The sequence below is a fragment of the Brachypodium distachyon genome, chromosome 3 (assembly GCF_000005505.3).
Source record: "Brachypodium distachyon strain Bd21 chromosome 3, Brachypodium_distachyon_v3.0, whole genome shotgun sequence".
In the NCBI taxonomy this organism is placed as follows: Eukaryota; Viridiplantae; Streptophyta; class Magnoliopsida; order Poales; family Poaceae; genus Brachypodium; species Brachypodium distachyon.
Window position 1 is genome coordinate 42,060,059 of NC_016133.3, and position 25,841 is coordinate 42,085,899.

Sequence of the window (25,841 nt, forward strand, 5' to 3'; positions counted from 1 at the left end):
TTTTAGATTCAAATATCGATTAATAGAACAATGCATACTGCATGTCTGAACACATATACATGCATGGATCAAAGGAGTACTAGTCACTACCGTACGTACTACTCCAATGATCCAATGCATATGCATACAAGCAAATCAGTTGCAAAGGCACCGCTACTAGCTAGCTACTGCGAACGTACTACAGTCGGACCACATGATCAGTACATGAAGACTAAATTAAGGACTAATAATCGAAAAATTAAGAAGCCACAAGTGCTTATCTAAATATCGAGCACATGCACTTGCAATATTTAAACTAGCAACCGACCGATGGAGAAAACCAACGGTCCGGATCGATCATGCACGTCACGCGTCCCTGGGGGCACCTGCGGGTGGGCCCGTCTCGTAGAGGTAGGTGGCAATGCCATGCTGCAGGAAGTTGTCCAGCGGCCACGTCGGCGGCAGCAGCTCCTGCGGACCGGCGGCGTTGACTCCGGGCAGTGGGCCCGCCTTGGCAGCGACGGTGACGGCGGAGGCCAAGGAAGGGAAAGGGAAGTATGGCGCCGTGTTGTTGTCTGGCTGCTGATCTTGGATGCAAGCCGCTGCTGCGGCTGGGACTGGGAAGCCGCCATTGTTGCTGCTTGAGTTCTTATCGGCCGCCTGGGGCTGGTGGTGGTGCTGCGTTGTTAATGGCGAGGGCTGCTGAAGGTTTGGGATCAGGTCATGGTGGTGGTGGAGGAAGGGGACGGGGAGCTGGCCGCTAGGGTTTGGGAAGGGGACGGGAGGCGCGTCCTGGAAGACGAAGCTTGGGTGGTGGTGGTGGCTCATGGGGTGGTAGCAGTGGTGGTAGGGGCTCATCATCCTCATCTCCATCATCTTGCTGCTGTACTGGTCTACTGTCTTGTGGAGGATCCTGCACACCACCCATTCCTCCTGCATAAATCACATATAATGTACAATCGATTAATATATGTGTTCAGCAAAATCACCAACCAACCAAAAAATGGATGAACATTGTTCAGAAAGATATAGTAGATCAGTAGTACATTGTTCAGAAGAACGTAGATCAATTAATGTACTACTAGTAGTAAATATCATTCTATTTAGATATAGATAGAAGTACAGAGATGCTAGCAGTACAGGATCATGTATATGTATATATATTTTACTCCTGAGAGCATGTCAGCAACTCAGCATTCATGCAACATGCATGTGTTGGGTAGTACTCCATGTTTTAATGCTTGGCGACATGCATGCATATGCAAATTCCCTGAGACGACTCTGAGAGGGATCGAACAAACATGGATGCAGGGCATCCCTAGATAGGAAGCTCAGACTCAGACAGATCCTGTGTCGGTTGTGCAAATCTGCAAACAGATCTTGAGCAGATACGAGACCACTGTGCGCGTAAAACATTATCGTCATTCTTTATGATACTACTGCTAGCATTGTACAGCAATGAACTGAAGTGTACCACAGATATAATAAGCATATATTCCAGATCAATCTGCACATATGCTCATCTAGTCATCTGCATGCTCATGTCACCGTTATGTATGCATGCACACCGCATTGAATGCACCACATCTACAACTCTACTGACCATGCAAGCTAGACATCACAACACATCCCCCTGAGGCCTGATCTAGGCTTGAACTCTCAAAGCAACTGTTTCAGTTTCAGATTCAGAAGATCAAGGAAGCCAAGCGTGCCATCCATGGAGAAATGCAGTGTGATGGAACACATATGGATCTAGTACCTTGCAGGAGCGGCGGTCGGCGGCGAAGTCGCCGTCCAGGCGGTACTCATGGAGCACCCACTTGGACTTGTGTCCCCTGGGAGCTCGGCCCTCGTAGAAGACGAGCGTCTTCTTCATCCCGATGAGCGCCCCCGTGGCGGCGCACACGACCTCCCTGTCCTTCCCCGTGGCCTTCCAGTAGCCGGCGCCCGTGGCCCTGTTGGTCCGGAGCCCCGTGGGGTACTTGCGGTCGCGGAGGCTGAAGAAGTACCACTCCCGCTCCCCGCCCATCCTGGCCGACTCCGGCAGCGCCCACGGCTCGCACCGGTTCAGGTCCACCTCCGCGATGAAGTCCACGGCCGAGAAGTTGCTGTCGTTGTCGTTGCTGCTGTTGAAGGCTTTGGGGGCGAGGTAGAAGGTGATGAGCTCCTCGTCGGTGGGGTGGAAGCGGAAGCCCGGGGGGAGGCCGTGCTCGGCTGCGGCGGCCGCTGCGGCTGCCATGTCTTCGCTGAGCATGTCCCAGAGGGCTTCCGCGCCCATGGCCGCCGCCGCAGGGTGCTGGTGCTGGTGCATGACGACGGCGATCTTGTGAAACTCTCACTACTCTAGATGTACAAGCTTGGAAGAAGAAGCAAGCTGAGGTGCACTGAGAGTGAGAGCTAGCTATTGGGGAGTTCTTGGCTATGGTGGTGTTGTGTGGTGAATGTGGGGGGGGGGGGAGAGGCGGATGGTAGGGGGTCTATATAGGCGAGCACGGAAACGTAGAAGGACTACAGTGATGCTGGAGTACGGGTGCTTTGGACAAAGCCCCAACTATCTCTCTCTAGTGTCTATACCTGTAAGCTTTATCCCACAGTGTATGTAGCTTAGGTAGGTAGGAGAGGTCCAGCAGAATTGAAGGGTAAGATTAAATGGAGGTGAAGGGTAATGTGGCACCTGGAATGGGCACAAAGAGGAAACTAGCTTGATGGAGCTAGCTTAAGGACCGGGACCCTCAACTTCTTGCAAAGTAGGAGTAGCCGCAAACCTGCCGCTCGCTAGCTATAGTCAGACGTGCGTACAAAAAAAAACCCAGAGAGACGAAATAAAAAATTCATACTGTTATACACATGTACATTTATCACAGTAGGCAGATCTATACATGTACACCGGCCAATAGATACATATATTTTTATTTTATTTTTTTGAGGCTATAGATACATAGAGATTGTGTAGTAGTTTATTAACTTGAGGCAGATGGTGAAGTTACACAAGTTCCTGCTACTGTTGCCATGTAGGAGTACGAGTACTTCAATTCGATCAGGGTACTACACTACCAATGCACACATGCATGTACTAATTAATGCCACTGTGCATTTGTGGTCAAGAAAGATTTTCCCGAACTGAAGATCGCCGCACACTATTCACGGTACAAATATGATCATGCGCAGGAAGCTCATTTTGAAAAGCAAATGAACGAAATCAATCTACTCGATTGTTTGCCATTTCGATCATGTGGTTCTTCTCTCCAACTAGTCACTGCTAGTGCTACCTTTAGCATATCCGCTTGTTTTGTTCGTAACGTGACAGATTTGACGGCGACGATATGATGTGCGCTACCTGCATGCATATGGGCATGCAAAATCGTCCTATACATCTCTTATGAGAAGCAGAGAGGCGTGCCGACAAAATCAATTTTTTATATACATAGCTAATATATATGGTAGGTACGTGCCTTGGTCATGGTAGATCAGGACGTACTCAGGCCTATGCCAATAGAAGCGTGCATGCATCTCAACATTATATTGATTAATCGCAGTACAAAATATACATATTTGCAGACAATTTTTGCTTGCATAGAAAAGAGAGATACTGGTAACTAGCACACGGACATAATTTGCACTAAAACAGCGACAATTATTTTAGTGACAATTATTTAGAAACAGAAAGAATACATTAAACGTGGGTCTGATAAACAACATTAGCAATCAGAACATGATCAACATTATGCCAAAATTAAACAAAGCTGGTTTCTCACACATGAACCTGAATCATTCTTTTACCGTTTACTGCCAAGAGCCGAGACACTCTCTCTGTCTCTTGAGCTCGAGCTTTGTCTGCGTGCGCCTGTCTGGTTGCGCGCATTAAATTTGGACTACCAGAAGAAGGTAGCAGGAGCGGCATCGGGGTTTGGAATGGAGTTGAGTTTGCACGAAACAGGCAGTAAATTTGCCTGGTGGCCGTATACCATCTCTTCCCCAGTAGTACCTGTTACTTCTACCACTCCGGGCGGCCACCTTAAATTGCCACAATTGCCCTTGCTTGTATCTCGGTTCTAGCTTACACATCAATCAGTGCACGCATTGACACATACATATATGTCTCAAATTAAATCATTGCACACAAAGAAATTTCTTTCTATCCAACTCACCTGGATATATTTACATCGATCTCTTCATTCCCTAAAGTTTGAAGTTTCCATGGATAGATGATTACCATGCATGCTTGACGTACCTAGCCTGGATTTTGAAGGATTCCTACAGCTGATCCGTTTGAAATGGTTAAAGAACTGCATTGCACTGCACAACGGTAAGTTGGAGGAGACTTGCTCTCCTGACCGGAGTGCATGCCAATGTATGCAGCATGGCCATGGCCGGCCAAAAAGGTTGGCGACCCCGAGGAGGAGCTAGCTGCAAGGAGAAGACCTGCGCTGCGTACGTGCCTCTCTGCAGACTGCAGAACTAGCTAAGCTACGTACGCATGCACGTAGAGTAGCTGGCTAGCTAGAAGCTCGTAGATTAGATAGGAGTAGCAGGAAAGGTTGGATTGATGGAGTGGAGCAGAGAGCCGGGGAAAGGAATTGAAAGGTTGATGCGACGCGATGCGTTTCGATTCTTTGGCTCTAGCGGTTTGATATGGATCGATGCAGCGCTAATCCCGATAACAACCACGAGGACATGCATGCACGCACGTCCTAGATTAATCTAAGGGCTAGCTACACCTAGCTAGATGTGAGTGGGAATGCTTTTTCTAGGAGTAATAATTTGCTTGTGGGTGTGCCAATCATTGCCATGTGTGAGATGAGATGAGATGAGATGAGATGAGGATGAGATCACAAGGTCATCAGTCTAGCCCTGTAGAACTACTACTACTAGCCTATCTGGGGTAAATCTTCTTTTATTAACTTGGTTGTGAGGAACATACGTACACAGATTTAAACCTGATGCATTTTGAGAAAACTTGTTACTAAATCCCGTGTAGGTGTTCGCACTGTTCGGCGCTGGTTGTACGTACGAGCAATATCAAGTCGTTAAAGATGGTAATTTGTTCAGGACTTCTGAAGAACGAGTAATCTGTACATGTTCTGATGCATGTATCTAATGCACGTAACGTGCGGCGGTGATGAAGCATGGAGCTTAATTGTGGTGGGCTTTGCAGGAAGGGGATCGACCGAGGGGCCAGGCCAGACCGCCAGAGGGTACCTGAAGAAAGCCATGGGGCAGAAGGATGAGCAGGGCCAGGGGGACAGAGCGTGCTGTGCAAATCTGGCGCGCGCAACTGTTGCTGGAGGTCGCGAATTCGATCGGCGCCTGTGCCGCTGCCGGCCGCGCAGGGATGCATGGGGAAGCTGATCGATCCAAAGGTCCTTGTTTTGTTGCATGCAGCCTTCATTATTGAGCTCGACCTGCCATGGCAGCCAGAGAAAGGAGAGAGCGAGATGGGGTTGCATTTGCAGCTGCCGCGCCGCGGTGCATGCAGGGTATGTGCAAGGTAAAGGGGGAAGGGTGGCCACGTCCACGTGCGAGAGCGGCGACCGGCAGGTGACGAGACGACTCGGCCAGTCGGCCTGGCCCCAGCTGCAGAGCCGCTCGTGCACACGCGATCGTCCAATCTCCCAGACTCCCACTGCCCTCTCTCTCTGCCCATGCCCTCCACGGCTCCACGCATGTCTCTCTCTCTCAGGTCTCAACAGGGGCTAGCTAAGCTAAGATAGGTAGCTAGGGATGCAGTTTGCAGCAGGGGTAGGACGGCAAGCAAAATATTTTTCTACTGTGCATCATACAGTACTCCATTATACTGGTACTAGTCGATCTCGATCGTCTGTTAGATCGTCTTCCCGGCCGCCCCTGCGCAGGATCATCTTGGCTTTCCCACAGCTAGCTGTTTCCTGACATTTTACTCCCCCAAAACACCAACCAATAATTTGTCCACCCTACGCATCACGCACTACTACCTACAGCCTACAATCATCACCTAGTAATTTTAATCACAAATAGAAATAACACGCAGTGTATGTCATGGATTATAGATATGCATTTAAGTATGTACTCCGTATAACTCTAGTGCAGAGTGATGAGAGTGCGAGCGGTAGATATACACATGCATGCAGACGAGATCGAAGATGCCGATGCAGCGCGAATGAAATGTGATCAGGGCGAAGGAGATCGATGGAGCCGGGGACGGGCAATTGAATGCGCGAGGCGCGGCAGGAAGCAAAGCAAGGTGCGAAGAAATGGATGCTGCAGGCCGGCCAGGCAGCAGCTCGCTCCTGTCAAGTTCCGCATTCAAGGCATCACGCAGTGCAGAGAGGTCTTGGAATCAGCTGGTGGGATCGGCCTGGCTAGCAATACATGCGTCCGTGCGTGTGTGTACGCGTCCCGGACTCCAGGTAGAAGTGCAAGAAGAAGAGGCCAAGGGGGGGCCGGCCTGGCTGCGTCAGGAGGAAGGACTGCGAGTTTGTTTCTGCTTACAAGGGTGTGTCTAATGCCCAGACGCCTGTTTTTGTGTTCTGAACCAGTCGCCTGAAAATTTGTTTTAAAACAGTCACCTGAAAAAATGTTTGAAAACAGACGCCTGCTAATTCAACAAAAAGCAGTCACTTTAGATATGAGCCAACACACAAGTTTAAACCCCCTGGAATATGTTTTTGGGCGCCAGAAACAAATCCCTGGATATGTAAAAGCAGCAAAAAATGGACACATGCTTCTCTATGTTGCTCAGACTAAAATAAATCCGGCTCCATATTGCCTGAAAAATACAATACATATATCATGCAAGGATCTGGACATGATTCACACATAACAGCCCCAGGTTACATTATGTCAGACTTTGCTTCAGCTAAAAAATCTTTCCGGTTCTGGGCTTGTGCTGTACCCTGTAAAAAAAAGCAATACTGACTGTTATATCCAGATTCAGGTGATTCTCTTATTCTGGAAGAGAATAAATCTGCGTTGAATCGGTCACATCCACTTCGCTTGACCACAATAATATTCCTGGTCATCTGTGTTGTGGACTAGTTTAACAGTAGATAGATATATTTGGACAGAGCAAAACCACTCAAGGGAAGCAACAACAAAGCTGGCAGTGTCAGCCTGCAAACGGCTGATGCCTGTTGCCTGCCTATACACATCCATGCAGAAATGACAACTTCTGATCAAGATTCAAACGCATCATACATCAATTTCATTACTCACTGCAGAAATCACATATAACCACATATATTTTTTCTATTAAAAAATGGTCAATTGGACTATAGGAGGAGGAGCTTGGGGCATAGCAGGAGCTGGTCGGAGAACGGACTGTGTCAACCTCGTTGGAGGCTACGCGGCCCCGCGATGGCGGCTGATTGGGCGGCTGCCACCCCACACAACATTTGTCCAGAGAAACTCACCGCGCGGAGCGGCCAACCTCGCCGCCGACGAGGACAGATACAAATCGCACCACATCCCCCCGCCTCACAAAGCAAAAATCAAGGTGAAACCGTGGAGAAATGAACTACAAAAGCCACTAGAGAGCAACAGAAGGGGAGGAAGGGAGCTCACCAGACAGAGATGCCCCACGCGACTCCCACTGCCGGCAAGGGGATCTCGGAACCGCCTCTCCGCCTCACCCCTCTCCAGAACTTTCGAGGTCAAGCAGCAGACAAAATGGGCGCAGTTATACCCTATTGTTTTTACGTAGCACTTAAACAACCAGACTTAGTGCAAAAACTTCAGATGGATAATGCAATATGTTTAAACACTGGAATTAACAAAGCATAAAAACTCTAAACACTTATGGCTTATATAACACTTAAACACAGTTTTGAACCAATTTTACTGTCTAACCCGTGTTTTTATCAATCAAAAATTAACAAGCATAAAAAAATGCAGTTGCAAGTTAAGAACACTTGAATTGCAGAGTACAACTTGTGCAACAGATAAGTGAATAAGTGCAATTTCAATCTATTATGAACCACTGATCGTGCTTGTTATCGTTATGACGAACTATTGGCTAGCTAACTGAATCCAAATAAGTTAGCAAACAAGCAGATGCAGCTAACAACATATCAATATGATTATATGAAACTGCGAGAGAACAGGTAGTTGACAAGAATTATACAGAAATCCAATTATTCGCTCATGTAAGCAAAACCATAATTGCACATATTATATCGTGCAAAACCTATACCTGACAATGCAACTGAACTAAAAATTTGGAAAAAAATGAAATTGAAACCTGATGATCTAGTGGTGAATCCAAAACAATTACTCCCTCCGTTCCATATTAATTGGCACATATTTATTACAACTTGTACTAAATCCGAGCCAATTAACAAGGACTGGAGGTAGTAGCTAACAAAACAACGGCACCCGGTAACATATCAATTTGCAAAAAATGCAAAGAGAACAACACTCAACTTAACACAAGACTTTACAAACCTTTACTATTCAGAACCCAATGTCCACTTTGTCTAACCTCAGGACGTTGATGCCTAGAACAGTATGGAATACCCTATAGAACAACAGAACCATGCACGCCTAATATAAGAACATCAAGAAATTTACAGTGATAAAAAAGAAGATTAAAAATCTAATAGCAAAATCTTATGTGGACAGATCTTTGTATATTTGACTATAAACATATTATGTCAAATTTACTCCAACTTGGATGTTCCAAGGAATTCAAGTTACAAGTGCAATTGAACTGCAATCAGCAAAGCTACAGGTGTGAAACCACCTAAGAAATAGATTGCATACAACTTCAATATAGATGCAATGCAATTGCACTTTGTAAGGACTGCAATCAGCAAAGCTACAGGTGCAAAACCTACCCTCAAAATTAGATTGGATGTAATTTCAAATTAAAACACTGCAATTGCACTTTTTTAAAACACTGCAACCAGCAAAGATACAGGTGCAGAAAAACTACAATTGCACTTAGCTACTCGTTAAAAAAAAGGGACTGCTCGCATGCAATTCAAATTAAAATCCGTTACAATTGCACTTAGCTACTGATGCAAAAAAAAAACTACAATTGCACCAAGCTAGTTAGAAACGAAACTGCTCGCATGCAATTCAGATTAAAATCCATTGCAATTGCAGTTAGCTACTGGTGCAAAGAAAAACTGCAATTGCACTTAGTTACTGGTTCACATAAGATAAACACCAGCTAGCCGACCATCCAACGCTCAATCGCCACCACCCCTCTAGCAGCCACCTCCCAACCACACACTCTACACTAGAAAAAGGGCACAGAATGCAATCGCAGAAAAGAGCAAGCAAGGGAAAAACAATCACCATATACAAGCAGACGAATACTCACCGGACGGAGCCGTCGCAGACTTCCTCGAAGACGAGCAGAGATGAAAATCACATCTACTATCTTCACCTCCTCCCTCTCTTGGCCTCCCTAACCAACAAGACCGAAACAGTGAAAAGAGGCCAAAAAACATGCAAAATACTGGGATTACAACAGTGCAAAAGGAGTGCAATTTGATTGAAAAAGAAGCCAAAAAAGGTAGATTTATACATTTTCCCAGTCAGTACTCAAAAAAGGTAGATTTATAAATTGCACTTGTTTTATTTGTGCAATTATGGTGTGATGACAGTGCAAAAAAAAATGTTTAACAACAAAAAATTCAATATTTTGAGCATTAGAAGCTAACAAAAGCTACACAATGGACTAGTGTTTTATCTAAGAATTATAGTGGGGTGACAGTGCAAAAACAATAGGTTTGACAGCAAAGATGAGATTTCATGATTACAAGTACTAGAAGCCGACAAAACATACACAATGGGCTACTATTTGATGCTTTGTATAAATAGGAACGTTTAGATAGTTAATTCAATCTGCTAGGATGCCCTAGATTTACAACTTTTTATAAAAAGGCGCAGTTAAAGTGGCTGCAAAGTGCAAAAAACTTGTAGGACCTAAATGCATGAAAATCCAAAAAGACTGCACATGCGTTTTAGAAAAATTGCACATGTTTTATCAGTGCAATTGTGGTTGTCTGACAGTGCGAAACATAGGGTTAACAGCAATTGCACCTGCGTTTAAGATAAATTGCACATGTTTTATCTTGCAATTATAACGAGGTGATAGTGCAAAAAATATAATTAACAAAAAAAGGCATATATTTCAAAATTTTGAGTAGTAGAAACCAACAAAACCTACACAATGGGCTACTGCTGATGCACTGGATACATAGGAATGTTTAGTTAGTTATTGCATCTGCTAACTCCAAGATTTACAACTTTTAAAAAGGGTGCAATTAAAGTAGCCGGGTAGTGCAAAAACCTTGGTCCACAAAATTCAAAAGTACTGATAATAGAGGTTTGTTAAACCCTTAATGCACATGCATTTAACAAAAATTACACCTGGATTAGTTTGTGCAATTATAAGTGATGAACAGTGCAAATGATAAGAATTTTACAAGGAAAACACAAATTGATGAGATTAAGACATCCGCTTGTTAACCTACACCTGCGTGGTGCATGAATCAATCCTAGTAGTCGATTACACCTAATAGCAGCAAAATTTACACATGTTACCACACACATATACTACACTCCAAAAAAACATTGTACAGTCCGTGAAAAATGCACAAGTGCCTAACACCATTGATATATAAACCACAACCACATGGGAAGAGAATGTTGTTAGATGGCACGGTAAGTAAACTGCTTAAATAAAACCCTAACTAAAAATGGTTACTAAATGATTCATCCAGCTTATGTATAACAGTAGAAAATACATAAACACAAAGCACACTCTTATGTATTTTTAGTATGACTGCAGGGCAAAATAAAATGCATCAAAATCCTCTGGACACCACAAACTGCTCCTAGCATTGAACCAAACTCAACCAACACACAACAGTAAGAATCAAGCTACAACCCTTAGTTTCAGTTTCAGTGCACACTGCACACAACACTTATGCAAACACCTACCACCAGAAAATAACCATGAAATGGGAATTGCTAGATTATATTCATTCAAATGAACATTAGGTTGCAAGATCAACCAAATAGGGCTCTGTTTCAGTATCAAAAGCACCACCAACACACATAATCATGAGCTGAAGCACTGTTCCAAATTGACTCTGAATATGGCTCTAATAACTTCTACAGTTAGTCGGCGTTCAGAAACATCACATAACAGCAACACGAAACGCCCAAACAAACCGCACAAATCCAATCCGATAAATCACCAACACGGCGCCAGAGGAATGAACCCAAAAATCAGCTATGACTGCTGCCGCATGAGTCCCAACCACAGCAAGAGCCGGATGATACACAAGCTCGAGGAATCAACATAGATCTACCATTTGGCCAGGGCTTTCCCGGGGACAGAGGAAATGAAGGACTCACAATGCGTGGAGAACACCCTGCGCCACTGATGACACGCCTCACCTCTACTGCCTTTGCCTCGCCAAATTCGCCGCGAAGAGGGAAGCAAAATCAGCTACAAAAGAGAACTCAAGTTAGTGAATTAGTACAGCCATATGACAGAGGAAGCAGAAACAAATGAGCAACTCACCGGATAGCAGACCAGACCTCACCGCCGACGAGCGCAGATCCAAATCCTCCCCCGCCTCTGCTGTCTTTGCCTCCCCACACATAAGTGAGATCAAAAAATCAGGGCAAAACGCTGCAAAGCAAATCGCAGATCGCACAAAAGCTAGAGACGCCGACGGGGGACTCACCGAACACCATGTCGCCTCCACCTCGCACTCTCCCGAAACACTCGAGCTCGTCTGCGCCGAGGCCGTCGAGGTGGAGCGGCTGCGACAACGCCGACCCCGAGCCGCCGGGCAGGGACGTGTGCGGCGACGCGAGGGGCGGCCGTGACCAGAGGAAGACGAGCTCCTGGACCTCTCCGGATGGGGATGGCGCAACTCACCAGACGGGGACAGAAAACAGAACCGCCTAGGACCCCCTCTGCCGTGACGTGGCCGCGGCGGCGGCGCATAAGGATCAGCGGCGGCGCGCGTGCGGCATGTAGCAGGGGAGACGGCCGGTAGCAGCGACGATCCCGGGGCGCAGAAGGAGCGGCGGCGGCGACGAGCCCGCGAAGGGCGCAGAAGGAGCGGCGGCGGCATGCGGCTTGGTAGTTGGGAATGGGTAGAGACAGACCACCCGACGCCGCTGTGTGAGCTAAAAGAAAAGGAAAATCCAACCAAGCTTTTACGGATCTTGATGCATGTGATGGACGGCCCAGAAATCGACTGGTTTTCTCAAAAAAATCAGGCGCCTGGGCGCTAGCAAAATCGGACGATTTTGCTAGCCCGATGATCTTCTTGGGCCAGGCCCGAAGGAGCTCCTAAACCTCAAGGAGTCAAAGCCGTGGTTGCCCGCCGCGGCCCGCAAACAAACCGGTAGTCAAAAGTCAAAAAAACAAAAGAAAAGTCTGCATCGAGACGGCCCGTCGTGTGGCCCTCGCCTCGGAATCCCCACGACTCCCCCCGCACGTGACCTTGTAGTCGTGGACACGTCGGCTAGCAGCAGCAGCTGAGCCCCCCTCAAAAGAAAAAAGAAAAAGAAAAGCAGCAGCACCAGCAGCAACTCAGTTTCAATTCTCAGGCTCTCAGAATCGTCCTCAGCTCAGCCCAGGTGACCTGGACAAATATCATCCTTCATACCGCTGGCCCCAACGCCGATGATCGTGCAATGAAGACGACGACAGCCACCTTCCACGGTTGGTCCGGCTCCCACTCGCCATCATCATTCATCATCTTCCCTCTGTACGTCTATCTCCCCCACAACCTCTCCCAGATCGATCAGTTCGCCGTAAACAAACAGGAAATCTGTACCTGCAGCTTAACAGCTCCCCAGAGAAGAAACGGTAGCTCCCGCGTCGCGGTACGCGCGCGGCTGGAATGGAAAGGGACCCTGAACCAACAACACCACCACCGGAACAACCAGATCTGAATCTGAATCCCACGAGGGAAAAATAAATAAACTAAAACAGCATCCGATCCGAATATCCGCTCATCTGCTCTGTTCGTCCGAGTAGTACAGTACATGCTCTCTATGCCATTTGGTTCCGATTTCAGAAATGTCCGTTCATTGATTTGCTTATGCATGGTGTCGCAGGACGGCAGGAGCATTCAACACATAGAGTATGTACATTTTTGCCGGTCCAAGATCGAATCGACCACCATCATGGTCGGTTTACTTACATGGATCAGAAAACGAATCGGAAGAAACAAGAGTGAAAGAACATGATGGTATATCATGATCCGCTCACACACACAGAGAGAAACAATCACGCATCGTATACTGTACTTACTATACATTTTACCACCAAGGAACAATTCGTCCCGTTTATTCCCGCGTACGCAGAAGCAGAGGAGCAACTCTGTGCACGCAATGCCGCATCCATCAATTTCGCCGAGAACGGCAGAATGCGGGAAGGTAAGCGGCGCTCAGCCGCAGCTGCCGCTAGCATCTGGCGTGGGCATCGCCGCCATCGTCGAAGTTCTGGGCGTAGCTGTCGGAGTCGTACCTGAAGTCCTGCGCGGAGCTCGCGACGGGGCGGCCGTCGCGGCCGAGGAGGCGGCGCACCTCGGCGCGGGCCCTGAAGAAGACGTGCCGCAGCGTGCCGCGGCAGTGGCACCCGCCGAGCGCCTTGGCCTCGTCGTCGCTCATCTCCAACCCGCGCGCGAAGGGCGGCTTCCGCGCCATGACCCACCCGAGCCCCCACTCCCACCACCGCCGCAGCGCGCCCGCCGCCGCCAGCGCCTTGATCGACGGCATCGACCGCGCGCGCCGGAACAGCGCCGCCGAGGAGGAGGAGGAGGAGGACGAGAGCGGCCGGATCCGCGCCGACAGGGACGACGACACGCGGCGTCGCATCCCGGACAGGTCCAGGTCGCCGCCCGCCTTGCCCTTGCCGGAGGCGGAGGCGGCGTGGGTTACCGGGAGGTCCTCCCGCGACAGGCTCCGGCGCGGCTTGATCGTCTCCAGGATCGCATCGGTGGCCATTCTGTTGGAGAGAGATCTCAGATTCGATTCTCTGGGTTTGTTTCTTGCTTGCTTTTTGGTGTTTGGAGTCTGAAGCTTTGGTTGGTAGCAAGAGGAGAGGAAGGAAATGAAGGCCTTTTGGGTGGGTTGATTCTCGGGTGGCTGCACGCGCGCCTACTGTCAGTTACACCAACAAACTTTGTGTGTATACACATCTACTCCAGTCTACATCTGCCCGTACTTAATACTCTTCGCAGCACTGTCTACAGTGCTACTAAAGTCTCTTGTTTAGAGTAAGTCGAACGCAAAAAAAGGAGCGCACGTTTGCGACGAGAACCCAATCGATCCAAGACCTGCTTGCAAATACAGGACCTGATAAAGTGATAAGCGAGGGGGTTTCGACGGATCGCTTTAGGTACGTACGTGCGTACGCTGGGCTCGGAGGTGTCGGTCGGTCGCGAGATCCTCCGTTTTGATTCTCTCAAGCCTCAACGGTGCGGATCAGCGGATGGGTATAGCGCACCGACACCGCGGCCAACACGCGTGGATGACTCCGTGAAACACGAGGGAGCTGCCTGTGTCATGTGTGTGGCTGAACGCCTGAACCTGAGCGGAGCTACACGACGGACGGGTAATTTTTCTTTTTTCAGAATAGGTTAAATTCTTTTTGATGTGCAGATGACTGGTAGAGCTAGATGGGCTGGTGCGTGCATCTTTGTGAGCGGATGATGCTGTCGGCCTGCTCCGGCCTAGCTATCAGATGGGCCAATCAAAGCCCAAAGAAGCCGTTGCTGGGCTAGTACTAATATAATAGCTTTGGTACATCAGAGAAGCCCAACTCGATGGGCTAGCTATAGCACGATCGATCTGATCTCCGAAGGGGTTCTCTGCTTCCCTAAAAAAAAAACCTTCTAGGCCGCCGCCGGGTCGGGCTGCACGGTCTCGAAGACGACGGCCAGCAACAGCACGAGCGTCACCAGACACGTCATGGCGAACGACCACAGCAGCAAGTGCTCGGCCACCGCGCACACCCGCGCGTGCCCGAGCCGGCCGCCGCCGCCGTCCAGCTGATCATGATGACCCGTGTCCGCCGGGATTATCAGGGCGCACCGCACCAGGAATGACGAGACCACGCAGGCGATGAGCGATTGTAACGCGAAGAGGGCGTACGCAACGTAGGCCTCCTCCTGCGCCAACAGCTGCGCGGTGCCGGCCACGAGGACGACGGCCAGCGCCATCGCCAGTACTGGCACCGCGGGCCAGAAGCACGCCTTGGTCTTGCGGTAGCAGTACTCGTACCAACAGCAGCCGGGCGGCGCCAACTCGTGCGCCTTCGTTGTGGGCAGTGGCAGCGGCGGCTGCAGCTTCTCCACGTCGGCGGCCACCATCTTTTGCTTAATTTGGTAGCCTGTGACTCTGTGAGTTGCGTCTCGTCTAATCCTTGCGGAGGAGACATCGTCTAAAGTATTCCAAGAAAGCCGTAGATTGGACGCGGCAGAACCGAGAAAGGCGTAGTTTAAAATTAGCCGGGGCTTGAAGTTGAACGCCGAGCGGCCGGGATTAATTTACAAGGCTGCAAGGATGGGCATAAGTCGTGGTATCTTAGGTGGCTTTCACAGATTTTATTTTCCCATCTTCCTAGAGCATCTTCAGCAATGGCCCCCAAAATATGACCCTTACTTGTTGTTTAGGGGCTTCTTCCTAAAAATTTTGGCCCCTATTTTATGTCAATTTTCAACTGTATCTCCTAAATCTCGGTCCCTATTTTATTTTTCTCTTACACTGACAGATGGGAACCACCTATCTGTGCGTCATCCCCTAAATCTCGTCTTCTTCCTTGACTGTCGCAGTGCCATGGCCAGATCGAGCGGCCTCTCCCCATCCCGGTCGTAGGCGGCAGAGGCAGCCCAACCAAGGGCGGCCGCGGCCGCGGCCGTGGGCGGCGCAGCGCGGCGCGGGGCAAGGTGGAGCGGCGGCGTGCAGAGCGAGGCGTGGCGCGGGGCAAGGAGCGGCGGCGTGCAGAGAGAGGCGCGACGCGAGGCAAGGCGGAGCGGCGGCAGCGTTCCTGTGTTGGGCGTGCATCGGCGGCGGTGGAGGGAAGCGGCGGCCGGAGTCGGGCAGGAGGTGCCGTTGGGGGTGGAGGTTGGCGGCGTGCTCGGGGAGGCGGCGGCCCGAGGTCCGAACGCGGCCAACGGGCGGCGGCCAAGTGCGACACGGTGCAAGACGGGGCGACCGGCGGCATGGAGCTCGGGTCAGAGCCGGGGCATGGTGGCCATGGGGTGACGGGATAGGACGTGCGTGGAAGAAGACATGAGAGAGAAAAAAAGCTGACGTGGACAGAATTAAGGGCTGGCTCGGGAGCTCCCGAGAAATGTAAGGGCTTTCCTGCTTCAGCGGTTTGAGCAGAGGCCCCGCTGAAAACGATTTTTTGACGTCAGCTCTTAAAAACTGAGTAGTAGCCTTGCTTAGGAGCCTAGTGAAGATGATCTTAGGTGGCTGTAAATAACATTAACCGATGGAGCTCAGGGAATGGTTGGGGATGTTTTTCACTCATGGAGCGATCAGGACGTAGCCGGAAGGGTGATCTCAGGGCCAAGGTGCACGCCATCTTGATTCTGTTGCTAAGCAGAAGCAGAGCAGGGCTCGGCACTAGCCAATAGCCATAGCCATGGGGAGAGCTCCTACATGGCCTGGCGCTTGCGGCGGGAACCAGAAGCCTCCGGCGCCCCCAGCCGCGGTATGTTGCACTACGGGGGGTCCTCACGTGAGGCTTGGCCATTTTTTACAGGGTCTGCCGACGTCAACTTGTTGCTACCATAAATGACCGAAGTTCTGCCATGTAAAAAATTGCGAACATTTTTCTCTAGTGTTTCAATCTCTTCATTAAAATGTACATGCGGTTTCAGTTTGATGCGCACCCAGTAAAGCTACTAAAATTAAAGGCATTATAACTAAGCACCATTTAGGGATAGAATTTTTATTTTATTTTTGTACCGACGCAAATGCAATTTTCCAATTAGAGCATATAAGCTCGATCAACCATTTTTTTCGTGTGTTATTTAGATACTTCACTACATACAGCTGTAAAAGATCGATGGTTTCTCAGACGGATATCTAGCAGAATCAGCAAACGGCCGGATCCTCGATCGTGTCGTCACTGTCCATGGAGCAAGGACCGCACGATCTCAAAGACAAAGGACAAGGCCAACACGAGGAGCGTCGGAAACGCCATGACCAATGACCACACCGCCACTTGCTCGGCCACCGCGCGCGCCCACGGGAGCACGAGCCGCCGCCACCGGCCGTCCTGATGATCCGGGTTCGGGAGCTCTACCAGCGCTACCATCGACGTGCACAAGCAGAAATGGATCGGGATGTACGCGAAAACGAGGTAGTCCAGCAGTCCCCCCACACCACCAGCAGCGCGGTGCCGGCCGCGAGGACGACGACCAGCGCCAGTGCCGCCGGCCAGGAACACGCCTTCGCCTTGCAGTACTCGTACCACTGGCAGCCGGCCGGCGTCAACTGATCGTCGCCCGCCTTCGTCGTGGGCGGCGACTGCTGCTGCTGCTGCTTCTCCACGTCGGGATCCGTCGACGACTCGTCGGATACCATCTTTTGCTTTGGTCCTGCAACTGATATCCTTGTTGCAAGATGCTAATAACAGTGTCGGAGACACCGCTCCCGTTGTTTGCGACTCGATGGTGCGAATGCATCAGTTGCATCGTCTAATCGAGAACATTTATGGTGCTGACTGCAGATAGGCTCGATCGGCCGCGGCAGAACCAAGAAAGACATAGTGTGAGCCGGCTTAATTTACAAGGCTGCAGGGAATGGGCATAATTCGTGGCATCTTGGGCATAATTGGAAAAACGAGTAAATTGCAGAAACCACTCAACATTGCGAGGCTTATTGCGTAAAACACCCACTATTCGTACATTTTGCGCAAAACACTTACTATTCGTTGCACATAAGTACTAACTCGAGTTTTAGCGCGTTAACAACGTTTCTGACTGATGGGTCCCACAAGTCAGTGCCAACATGCCATTTCGGCCTTGCCAGCGTTGATTGGGTCGGGCTGAAGAGGACCTCGTGGTAGTGAGGCGCGACGGGCGGACGGTGCGGCATGACACGGGCGTGCAGGCGGCGTAGGCGACGCGGCTCAGGAGCGTGGCGCAGGCTTGCGGGCGGACGCGGCTAGCAGCGCGGTGCAGGCTTGGGGGAATGGGTGGCGCCGCGCGGTGGTGCAACCTGACGTGGGCGGTCGCGCGGGACGCGCCCAGATCGCGGACGGACGAGGTGCGCGCCTCCGCCGGCCCGAGGTTCTCTTCGGCCCGGCCCTATCCACGCTGGTAAGGCCGAGATGGCATGTTGGCAATGACTTGTGGGTCCCATCGGTCAGAAACGTCGTTATCACGCTAAAACTCGGGTTAGGACTTATGTGCAACGGATTAGACGAATAGTAAGTGTTTTGCGCAAAAAAGTACGAATAGTGGATGTTTTGCGCAACAAACCTCACAATGATGGGTTCTTCGTGCAATTTCCTCTTGAAAAAAGTGGACCGGTGTTCTAACAAGTAAGGCTCTCGGTTTAAGTTTTAACTGGTGGTCCAAAAGTCAGACTTGACAATATGAATAGAAATGGGTCAGACTTGACAATATGAATAGAAATGGGCACATAGTCTCATACATACAAGAATTAAACTTTCTATCGAGGCACATACTCTGAAGTTCATGAACCGCACACCAAACTCAACGATATTGGAGTGTCCAATCTATCACATTCCACAAACTTCTTGTGTGTGAAAATACAGGCCATTTTCTAGCATCGCGCTGGACCCGTAGTCCATACTCCTACTTCATAGCGTGGAGGCAATTTTCGATCGGCCAGTTTCGGTGGTACGCTAGCTACAGGATTAGTGCTACTGCTACCTGATTTGTGCACCGGTGGATATGCTTATAATTTTTTACTCTGTTATTAATATTACTTTTATGCTGTGGCATTGATGAAGAGATAGAGATCTTTCTCTTCATATCCACCGCGGCCGATCGGCCGCGGCATAACCAAGAAAGGCATAATAGTACTACAGCAATACAGAATTAGCCGGGGCTTTAACTTGAACGGCGAGCAGGCCGGGCTTAATTTACAAGGGCTGCAAGAACGGGCATAAATTAATCGATCGGCTATACTCATGGCTTGGCTGTCCATTCCGGCGGGGCCCGGGACTCCGCGATAGCCAAGAACATGGCTAGCAGCAACACGAGCGTCGCCAGAAACAAGACGAGAGCTGATAACACCGCCACATACCCGGCCACCTCGCGCGCCCACGCGAGCACGAGCCGCAGGCACCGTCGGCCTGCGCAGTCCAGCTGGTCCGGGTCCGGCAGCGCCAACCGCGCTAGCAGCGACGTAAGCACGCAGACGTCGAGGACGCTGAACGCGAAGAAGACGTAGTCCAAGCGGTCTGCCCACACCGCCAGCTGCGCGATGCCGGCCGCGAGGACGAAGACCAGCGCCAACGCCCCGGGAAAGGACAACGCCTTGGCCCTGGAGTACTCGTACCACCGCCCGCAGGCGCCGGCCGCCTTCGTGGTGAGCGGCGGCTGCTGCTTCTCCGGGTCGGGATTATGTTCCGATGGCTGGTCGGCTACTGCCATCTCTTGCTTTGCTCTCGCTTCCAGCTCCATATCACGTAAAGCACGACACGATTATAGGAGACACCGTATAAATTTGCCTGTATATTGCAAGCAAAGCTGCAGATAGGCTCAATCGGCGGCGGCAGAAGCAAGAAAGGCATAGTATAAAATTAGCCGGGGCTTGATTTTGGAGAATTCTGCTCCTGAGGAATTGTTTGATTTCCGCAAGAAGTTTAATCTAATGGAAATCTTCCATTGTTTCTATGACAGCAATGAATAAAGTTTAATCCTTAGAGTAAAGTTTCTGCAGTTTATTTTCGATTCTTGGAGAACACGAGTGTTTGGATTCTTCAGACTGAGCGCGAGAGAAAATAGCTGGAGTCTAAGCTTTGGGCCTGGCCCGCTAAAAGCAGCCCGCTCTGAATAACATTGTCCGCTCTTTCCGTTCACGGGCCAGAATGATTGACTACTGGGCCACACATACACACAAGCGTTCCCCTAAAAAAATAAAATACAGACAAGCGTTCTGTCGCTACACTCTCTCTGAAGTCTGAACCAGTATAGGAATCTCTAATCTGGAACGAGAAAGGAATGCATAGCATCACTCCACAGACAGTCCCTGTTTTGAAGCAAGCAAGAAAGAAGAATGCCGATTTGTACTGTGTTCCAAGCAGATTGATGGCGTCGGCGCATCGAGGCATATGCATCTCCGGATCTCCTCCACAGTACACGAACGAAAACATTGCTTTCACAGATCGGCGAACAGTAGCCATCTGCCGATATTCCTTCCCATAAGAAAGAGATTGGTTTGTTCGGACAGGATATCGTGTCGCTGGCCACATGAGCTCGATGCGACCAACTCTCATGGATATGAAGGTGAGACATGCCTGCAGTTGAAGACGAAATTCCAATCACAATCCACCTCTCTTCTTTTTTCTGTCGAACGATTTAGTTTCCTGTGCATGGCAAATCAAGCTCATTCCCAGCGTATAGGCAAGCCGGACTCGGCGTTTCTTGGCCCAAATTACAAATTGAAATTGTACTACGTGTCTAATTAATATAAGAATAAATACAAGTAAATTATGTCTCCAAAAAAAGGTATTGTCCAGTTAGCCACCGGAGTATTTTTCTTTTCCTTCTTTCTAAGGCAACATTGGTAGTTCTTACAGGAAAAGAGAACCATATATATAAATAAAATGAAACAAACATGCAAACTGTTCTGTTCTTTTTTTCTCGTTCGATTCCTCCGGCTTCCTGATCACACGGTTCTTTTTTTTGTTGAGCATATCCTGATCACACAGTTCAATACAGGTGGAAAGAACCACCATCCTGAAGGCTGACTTTACTCACTTGGACAATCTTCCAGCGACAGGCATAAGGCTACGCTCCATCTGGCATCCTGCATGCCATTGCATCTTAGAATCTTAAAGGATACTCAAGCAGTACATCCATAAAAAACTTCAGTCTTGATTTCAATGGTTCTATCTAATTATTCGTATTGATAAGTTGTGCACTGCTGTTTTGCTGAAGGATGGAGATTCAGAGGGTTACTCTGAAGGTGAATTGGCCTAGTGAAAAGGAGAGTAAACCTGATGCAATCGAACCGACTTGGTTCTACAACAGAAATATGCACCATCGACCATTGTCGAAGGGCAAGCTTTGGGTCATAGTGATATGATCATTTACGCAGTAGAAAACGACGAAAACATTTCCTTAATTCTCACCTGGCTCGAGTAAATCATGTCTCCATGTCTATCCGGTCATGCTTTCTTTTGTTAGGCCTGGAGAAAAAGCAGAACTGAGCCCAAGTCTTCTTTGTCTTAATTGTCTGTGACTTTGTAGCGTTCTTGGTAGTATGATCAGCCATGTATTGAACAACAGCCTACAAAACATGACAAAAAGAAGAAGTACAGGTCACTAAACTACGTCGCATATGATGGATAATATATAGTTCAAGGACAGTTAGCTAGAATCACCTGAGCTCCCTTTAAAGCTACCTCCCTTGGTGGAACTTGTAGAGGATTCTCTTCTGCACGAAGCACCCGGAGATGATGCAGGTTTCCAAAAGAATCTGGAAGAACCCTAATCTGATTATTGCTTATATCCAACTCCTCCAGCATCTCAAGGTTGCCAATTGAGCGAGGCAGCTTTTGCATGTCAGCAAAGTTGTTTCCGACATTCAGTTTAACAAGAGAAGTGACAAAGCAAAAGTTTTCAGGGATTGACTCGAGCTCATTGAAGCTGGCATCAACCTCCTTCAGCTTAGTCAGAGATGCCATTGTAGTTGGAAGGCTCCTGATATTGTTGTACCTCACAGAGAGTATCTCCAGAGATTCTAGCTTCCCAACAGCCTCTGGAAGTGCCTTCAGATGATTATAGCCTGCTTGCAATTCAACCAGTGAAACACAATGACCAATTGTGTAAGGCAACTCGTCAAGGTCATTTGTCTCCACCATTAACTTCTTCAGTCTTGTGAGGCTTCCTATTGAATCAGGTAGCGTGACAATCCGGTTTGCACCCATGTCAAGCTCCTCGAGATTCATCAACCTGCCAAGACTAGAGGGCAATGAAGTAAGCTGATTGCCTCTCAGATCGAGACAAATCAAGCTGCGGAGATCCCCAATCGATTCAGGGAGAAGAGCGATTCGATTAGCATGAAGATCCAGCTTGGTCAAAGAAGAAAGCTTCCCGATTGCCTCTGGCAAAGCCACAAGCCGGTTCTCCGAAATATCAAGGGTAACAAGCCCAATAAGCTTTCCAATTGAATCCGGTATCCACTCAATCTGGGCCATGAGCTTTCCCTGGAAGTTGAGATCCCTAGCGCCTTTCTTCGCAGCCACTTCAATCATGCTAGCTAGCTTAATGAGGCTGAATTTCTCCTTATCATCTCCTGCAAACCAATTCATCAACCAACCAATCAATCAATATGCACATAATTCCAGCTCCAGCCAACAATACAGGGTTCAATTAATTATCCATTTACAAAACAGTGATTAGTCGATATCTAAGAAATTTCCCATTTTGTCCTGGCCTATGTTAAGTATGAATATGCTTCCAATCTATAAAAAAATTGAAGCCACAAAAACATAATAACTTCCATGAGACCATGACAGTACACCTACACTACATTTCAGCACAATTTTGGCATATAAAGCAAACTTAAAAGTAGAAAGGGCTCACCATAACTGCCATCCACTAGAACCGCCGCGGATTTTGCAGAGTTTGCGGTAACGGTTCCCCGCGGCGCAAGGGAGCTCGCCGCCGCAACCCCGCCGTCCCACATTGTCGCCTTCGCCTTCTTGACATAGCTGTCATCCATGGAGACACGCCCCGTGCCCTTCCCCACCTTCCGCTCCACATTGAACCCGTTGGTGCCCAGAGAGGAGCGGTCCACTGCCGCCACCACGGCGGACGAAGAGGAGGAGGCGGCAGCGGCAGCAGTCGTCGTCGTGGTGATGCGCGGCGCAGCGCCGGAGGAGGACGAGGGCACGCACTGGGACGCGCGCTGGATGAGGCCGTCGAAGAGCGCGTGCAACGCGTCGAGCTCGAGGAGCCGTGTGGCGTCACGCTTCTGCTCCCGGCACTGGAAGCCCGCGAGCGCGCGGTGCATCTCCTGCGCGACGTAGAAGAGCTCCTCGGGGACCACGGGGGACCTCCGCAGGGCCTCCACGGCGTCGAGGCGCGCCCGCTCCTCCCGGTCCGCGGCCCGCGCCAGCGCCTCGGCCGCCTCCACCTCCTCCAGCGACGGGCGCGCCGGCAGCGACCGGTGAAGCCGCATCACCTCCCCCACCACCCCTTCCACCGTGCCGAACGCCGCCGCCTCCACCGCGGTGCCCATTGCTCCCTCTCTCGGTCTGTCTCCCTCTGCCTCTCTGTATCTCTCTTCTGCACCCAAACGCTCAGGAAATGCAGATCTCCTCTCCAACCGCCCCCCTGCGCCCCGCCTGCGCTTTATGTAAGCGGCATCCGCCCGTCGCCGGTGCTCTTTCTCGCCATCGCCAACTGCTCCTCACGTGCCGCCCGTGGTCTCCTCCCCCTCGGATGCCTTCCGGATAAGAAGAACCGCAGACACAGGCACAGGTGTGTGACGCAGATCAAAGCTTTGGACCCCCGGCAAGAAAAAGCAGATGGCAACTTTTCTCGCGCGTAACCAAATCCAAGAACGCGAGCCGCGCAATTCCCAAATCCCAATGGAAAAACCTACCTTCCTGCCTTCCCGACCGACGAACGAACGAGCGAAACAACGCGGTCACTCGCCGGAGGAGCGGCCGGGCAAGAGCAAGATTTGCAGGAACGTGTTAATAATAATTGCCAGCTCCGGCGGGTGGCGGCCGGGATTTGGGGAATCGGGCTCGCACCGACCGAGCTTCTTCGGTGCGTCCCGTGGGCTGTTCTTGGCGTGCCCCTGGTTTTCTCGGGGTGGTTTTCTCGGGGTGGGGAGATGGGAAATGGACAGTGCTTACAACTCCATTGGAGCCTCTGCCTGCCTGGGGACGAGAGAGGGAAGCTACTTCTGCTGCTGATATCCTCTTCTGTTCCTACCTCTGCATTATTATTATACAAGTTCCATTCGGCCCATGGTTTTCTTTTCTTTTCCTGGAGGGAAAAGGGAGAGAAAAAGCGAGCGGCTTGCTTTTCATCCAGATTGATTTGGCTACCGCTGATGGTACAGAACATCTAAGGTTTCAGATGCTATTTAACACTCGGATACGGCAGATGCTTAGGTATAAGATGCCATGCTGATTTATTTCACAGATTTGCTATTTATAGGTCAAGCGAGATGATCCACCAAGTTAAACAACATGTAAGTTGAAATCGTGAAAAAGAATGGATACAAATTTTCACTACTGTTTAGTACTCTCTTCGTTTCATAATTCTTGTCTCAAATTTGCACAAAAATGGATGTATCTATTACTAAAAAATGTCTAGATGCATGTAAGATTTCGACAAGAATTATGAAACGGAGAAAGTAGTACCAAACAGACGTTCAAAAAGAAAGTAAGAAACGTTAAAAAAAACACAATGTTAGTAGTACTCCCCTGGAGTATTGAAAAAATCAGCAACACTTAATATGGGACGGCGGAGCAGTATTTAAAAAGCTCATATGCTCGTATTGAAATTCACAAATCTAAAGCTCCTCTCGCATGTCCCCCTCTTAACTACATGCATTAATTCTCTTGTTTTCCACTCAAGTATTAATATATTTGCATGCATTAACCCATTTTTGCTTTGGTACTAGTGTTATGCTTTGTTATCTGTGTTTTATCTTGGTCCTGGTGTTTTCAACATTAAATCTGGATCTATTTTATCTTTCTTTATTATGCATGGTGCAATAAATAACGTTGGAATACGACGAGAGAGACCAAATGATATTTTGTTTCAAAGACAACATATACAACTATTTTGAAACGAAGAAAGCACTTATGGAAAGTTTTCTTCTTATTATTGCGATCTTGGATGGAAGCCTCACATATAGTATAAGCGGAAGAATAACAGTCAAACAGATATGTGATCTTTGTTTAACTCCTCATGGGTCCAATTAATACTTCCTCCTTTCCAAACTATAAGATGTATAAAATTTGTTGACCGCCAAACTTTCTAAATTTGATCAAATTTATAGTAAAAAAATATCAAATATCCGTCGTGTCATATCAAAATCACTAGATCCACCATCAAATATGTTTTTGTAGGTAGCATTTTTTTGTAAAGAGCATTAATTTGATATTTTAATTATATTAAATTTTTAAAATGTTGATTGATGGTCAACAAAAATTTAGTTTGAATAAATGATTTATCTGTGAAACCAGCATCAGAGGCCACGTGTGCACAATTGTCTTTTCCTCTCTCTCTCTTGTGTTTCAGCTAAGCGGTTGCACGCGCAAATATTTGCTCGCACCAGCAACCAACCATGACACCCCTTTCTTTGTCTTCGACCCCTGTCACTGGCACGAGGGACCGGCGAGTTGCACACAGATCGTGAGATGCAGGGGTGCAGATGGCTGAATAATTTGTGACAACCCTAAACCGCCTAGCTGGTCACTGTTTCTTTTCTTCCGCTGGTGCCCACGCAGCACATGGCTGCTTCAAAACGAAACACAGATAAGATGAGATGGATATGAGATAAGACTGGAGAGAGGGGATATGTAGCTAGGCTAGGCTGTTTGGTGCAGAGTACAGCACAGCCTATGCTGCTCTGCAGATCCCAATGTGTGTCCTAGCAGTACTATGTGCTGTGCTGCCCGTGCAGTAGCCCTCATGATTCCACAGAGAAGTACTCCTAAC

The 25,841-nt window shown here is 49.0% G+C and overlaps 3 protein-coding genes across 6 annotated transcripts; all 3 read right to left on the minus strand.

Moving 5' to 3' along the window:
* On the minus strand, nt 1-2,418 carry LOC100837894 (protein CUP-SHAPED COTYLEDON 3). Its single transcript, XM_003572323.4, has 2 exons — nt 1,739-2,418; nt 1-912 (listed from the first exon to the last, which is right to left on the minus strand). The coding sequence occupies exons 1-2, from the start codon at nt 2,288-2,290 to the stop codon at nt 346-348; spliced, it is 1,119 nt and encodes a 372-aa protein (XP_003572371.3). The 5' UTR covers nt 2,291-2,418; the 3' UTR covers nt 1-345.
* A 4,139-nt stretch (nt 2,419-6,557) lies between these two features.
* Nucleotides 6,558-14,287, minus strand: LOC100838194. 4 transcript variants are annotated; one of them, XM_024460658.1, is made up of 5 exons: nt 11,664-14,287; nt 11,498-11,561; nt 11,371-11,422; nt 9,281-9,367; nt 6,558-6,851 (listed from the first exon to the last, which is right to left on the minus strand). In XM_024460658.1, the coding sequence occupies exon 1, from the start codon at nt 13,942-13,944 to the stop codon at nt 13,402-13,404; it is 543 nt and encodes a 180-aa protein (XP_024316426.1). In that variant the 5' UTR covers nt 13,945-14,287; the 3' UTR covers nt 6,558-6,851; nt 9,281-9,367; nt 11,371-11,422; nt 11,498-11,561; nt 11,664-13,401. The 4 variants fall into 4 exon arrangements, with proteins under 4 accessions (XP_024316426.1, XP_024316424.1, XP_024316425.1 ...); XM_024460656.1 differs by having other exon boundaries at nt 11,329-11,422; XM_024460657.1 differs by having other exon boundaries at nt 11,329-11,422; nt 11,498-11,567.
* Nucleotides 14,288-20,569: 6,282 nt separating this feature from the next.
* On the minus strand, nt 20,570-24,139 carry LOC100824208 (plant intracellular Ras-group-related LRR protein 4). The gene is made up of 4 exons (XM_003574709.4): nt 22,740-24,139; nt 21,536-22,449; nt 21,284-21,441; nt 20,570-20,958 (listed from the first exon to the last, which is right to left on the minus strand). The coding sequence occupies exons 1-3, from the start codon at nt 23,395-23,397 to the stop codon at nt 21,298-21,300; spliced, it is 1,716 nt and encodes a 571-aa protein (XP_003574757.1). The 5' UTR covers nt 23,398-24,139; the 3' UTR covers nt 20,570-20,958; nt 21,284-21,297.
* Nucleotides 24,140-25,841: the final 1,702 nt, after the last annotated feature.